This window comes from Lepidochelys olivacea (assembly GCF_965140295.1).
Source record: "Lepidochelys olivacea isolate rLepOli2 genome assembly, chromosome: 4".
NCBI lineage: Eukaryota > Metazoa > Chordata > Testudines > Cheloniidae > Lepidochelys > Lepidochelys olivacea.
In genome coordinates, this window is record NC_140414.1 from 66,187,027 (window position 1) to 66,191,160 (window position 4,134).

At 37.9% G+C, this 4,134-nt stretch overlaps 1 protein-coding gene across 1 annotated transcript; it reads left to right on the forward strand.

Annotated features, from left to right (window-relative positions):
• Positions 1-535: 535 nt before the first annotated feature.
• Positions 536-3,615, forward strand: LOC311520154 (toll-like receptor 2 type-2; the record flags this gene model as incomplete). Its single annotated transcript, XM_084627425.1, has 1 exon — positions 536-3,615. One exon carries the CDS (start codon positions 536-538, stop codon positions 2,927-2,929), a length of 2,394 nt encoding a protein of 797 aa, XP_084483551.1. The 3' UTR covers positions 2,930-3,615.
• Between the last annotated feature and the right edge of the window lie 519 nt (positions 3,616-4,134).

Below are 4,134 nucleotides of genomic sequence, written 5' to 3' on the forward strand. Positions count from 1 at the left end.
TTCCTTTTTTGCTTATACTGTTATACTAGACATTCTGAGCAACATCATGGTCCCATGGTCCCTTGTACAAAAATAGAGGAGGACATTGGGGAGACAAGGATATATATAGTGTTATGATATACATATAAGCACTTTTTCTTTTTGTAATTGCACCTTATAGTTAATGAAGTGGGGGAGGTCTCAGAATTTTAGGAATATACCATTAGCATCATTTAATCATGTTAAAACTTCTAACAAAGTTAAAGGCTATTAAAATCCCTCCCTGACTTAAACCAGAATTTTCGAACATCCAGAGGTATGTCTGTTAAAAAATTGGACCAGGTCTGTCACCTCTGAATTTTATGAATATTTAATTCATAGTATAAATTCACTTCAAAGACTTCTCATACTTCCAAAATAAAGCAGCGGGAATGGGAGAAAAAATCCAACAGAAATCACTACAAGAAAAAATTCAGAATGTGAATTCCTTCAGAACTAAACTTACACTGGATTTCAATTCCCTTATATTCATTTCTCTCTCTCTCTCTCTCTCAAGATGTTGAACCAAAGAAAACCAAACACAATGACTAAGCAGATCTGGCGAGTATGGATCTTCTACATGGTCATAACTGCAAATCGCTCTGAAGAAAAAGCCATGACGCAGGCGTGTCCTTCATGTGACGGCACTCATATCTGTGACTGTTCTTCAATGAATTTAAGAACCATTCCTTCAGGGCTAACAACTGATGTCACGGGGCTAAATCTCTCCTACAACAGCATAGAACATGTCAAAGAAACTGATCTGAAGCTGGGTGTGAATCTGAGAGTGCTGCTGCTGCAATCCAATCAAATTAGGACAATAGATAAGGAATCATTTATTTTCCTTGGAAAATTGGAGCATTTGGATTTATCAGATAATAAGTTGACTCACTTGTCACCCATTTGGTTTAGACCTCTTTTTTCCTTACAGCACCTGAACATACAGGGTAATTTATATACAACATTGGGGGAGAATCCCTTGTTTTCTAATCTCAAAAAATTGAGATATCTGCGCCTGGGGAATAACCATTCCTTTTCTGCTATACGGAAGCAAGACTTTGATGGAATTACAGTTCTTGAGCAACTTGAGATTGATGGTCAAAGGCTCAAGCAATACGAGTCAGGGAGTTTGACAACAGTTAACAGCATAAATCATACCATCATGAACATAAATGATGTTCAGGTGTTATCAGGGATGTTAGAGGATCTTACAAATTCTGCAATATGTGTAGAACTGAGACATATAGCCTTCAATACAGCTTCTGAATCTTCATTACTGGAGCCAATGAGTCGTTCTGTCATGGAGAAACTTGTGTTTAAAAATGTTTTGTTTACAGATGCAAGTGTTATCAGAGTTGTAAACATCTTGAGGCATGCTAAACAATTTTTGGAGCTGGAAGTGGACAATTCTGTACTACAGGGGACTGGCCAATGGCATGAGCAAATTAAATTAAACAGAGAAAGCGCCTTTAAGGTAATCACAGTACAGAGATTAGCTATCAAACAATTTTATTTGTTTTCAGATCTTCGTGGTGTGGAAAATCTTCTAGGTAACATTACCAAAGCCACAATTGTAAATACCAATGTGTTCTTGGTGCCTTGCAGCATTTCAAGACATTTTGTCTCACTCCTTTATCTTGATCTCAGTGAAAATTTGCTTGCAGATCCAAATTTAGGACATTCATCCTGTGAGGGTGCATGGCCCTTGCTGCAAACTTTCAATTTAAGTCAAAATTCATTGGGTGATTTAGAAATGACAGGACGAAGTCTATCTCATCTAAATCACCTTACTCACCTAGATATTAGCCGAAACAATTTTGGTGAGATTCCAGAATCGTGTCAATGGCCAGAAAACCTGAAATATTTAAATATCTCAGGCACTCAAATACCCAAAGTAACAACCTGCATTCCTCAAACTCTTGAAGTTTTGGATGTTAGTAGTAATAACCTCAATGATTTTAGATTAAAGCTACCACATCTTAAAGAACTCTACATTGCAAAAAACAAATTAAAGACCTTACCAGATGCTCCATTTATTCCTAACATAGTAGCCCTGAGAATCAGCAGAAACAAATTAACCAGTTTTTCTAAGGAAGAATTTGGATCATTTAGGAAAATGGAGACACTGGATGCAGGTGACAATAATTTCATCTGTTCTTGTGAATTTCTCTCCTTCATTCAATACCAGGAGGGAATAGCTAATGTCTTGGCTAACTGGCCAGAAAACTACATCTGTGACTCTCCATCTTCTGTGAGAGGACAGCAGGTAAAAGCTGCTCGGCTTTCGCAGTTTGAATGTCACAGAACTTTGGCCGTGTCCTTAATTTGCATTCTTGTGGTCTTGGTAATCCTGCTTATTGTGATCCTGGGCTATAAACTTCATGTGATCTGGTACATGAAAATGACCTGGGCTTGGCTTCAAGCAAAAAGGAAACCCAAGAGAGCATACAATCAGGACTTCTGCTATGATGCTTTTGTTTCCTACAGTGAAAGAGACTCAGAATGGGTTGAAAACTTAATGGTACAGGAACTTGAGAACGCTATCCCCCCATTTAAACTGTGCCTTCATAAACGGGACTTTGTGCCTGGAAAGTGGATCATTGACAACATCATTGACTCCATTGAAAAAAGTCATAAAACTCTGTTTGTGCTGTCAGAGCACTTTGTGCAGAGCGAGTGGTGCAAGTATGAGCTGGAGTTCTCGCACTTCCGTCTCTTTGATGAGAATAATGATTCAGCAATTTTGATCCTTTTGGAGCCCATTCAGGAGCAAACAATTCCCAAAAGATTCTGTAAACTGAGGAAAATAATGAACACAAAGACCTACCTTGAATGGCCTTTTGACGAAAATCAGCAGCAAATATTTTGGAATAACTTGAAAATAGCATTAAAATCTTATGATGACTTTTAAGGCTGAACCACTAACTCAGCCACACTATACGTTTCCAAGCAGAACATTTGCTAAGCCTTTTTCCTGTTAAGAAATATTTTGTTATGCTGAGTTTTATGTCAGCGTTGTGGAGGCTTGACTGGACTGCACACTAAACTAATTATAGCTTTGTTAAATGAAGGATACCAACTGAGAACATCCAACTGTTTTAGACATTATTTGGTCTTCTGACCTTTTTGTTAATAAGTACCCAAGCACCCTGTCTGTAAAAATGCTTTTGGGAAGAGATTCTACTGAATCTGGTATGCTTTTGTAGTCTCTTTTTAACCATTCCAAAACAAATGCAGTTAGAGCGCTCTCTCTCTTTCTCTCTCGTAAAAAAGAGAGCCAACATGCTGAAACATACCACAGGATCCATTGATTACATAGTCTTGTTTGTTTTAGATACCATCACACTATTTAGAGTCATTCAACAAAAATGCAGTGGAAAAGTAGAAATTGCCCAGTTAGATAAAAATAAGATCTCTGAAGCCAGATCTTCCCACAGGTAATACCTTTCAAAGAGAATAGACTAAATATGTAACTCCAGGGGAATCAGTGGATTTACACCAGGATTGTTTGTGGGCCAGCAATTTAAGAATGAAGCAACTTGACAAATATGTCAGATACTTGGTGTGAAAACTTTGAGATGTGTCCAATCTCAAAAGTCACGGGATTGCTATGTGTACATTTTAATGGTCTATGTACTTTATAATTTCTATGTGTTTGTTATTTATGTTGTTGTAGGCACTATAAAAACACTGAAGTCACAATCCCTGTCCCGAGTAGCTTGCCCTAAAATAGTTAAACAACAGACAAAATGCTTGTGTGTGATGTTAAGTATGCGTCTTTGTTAGGTTTCCTCTCCCTCTTCCCATGTGCCCCAGCTAATCTGTTTCACTATCGCTGTCCCAGTATTACCCTTCTTTCTTTCTACCTATCCCACTAAGATATAGGTATAGTAGATTCATGTTTTTTTACAATGGGATTTGTTGCACGGATGTAATCACACCTATGTAGTGGCACCAGTGCAAACCTCATGGGCAGACACCACATTGTTGTAAAAAAGTGAGCTGCACCCACTGTAGTTTGTCATTTTGCATAACTGAGGCACCTCAAATTAGTAAACATTATTGCAACGATTGGCCATAATCTTTCTGTGCCTTAGTTCCCCATTTGTAAAATGG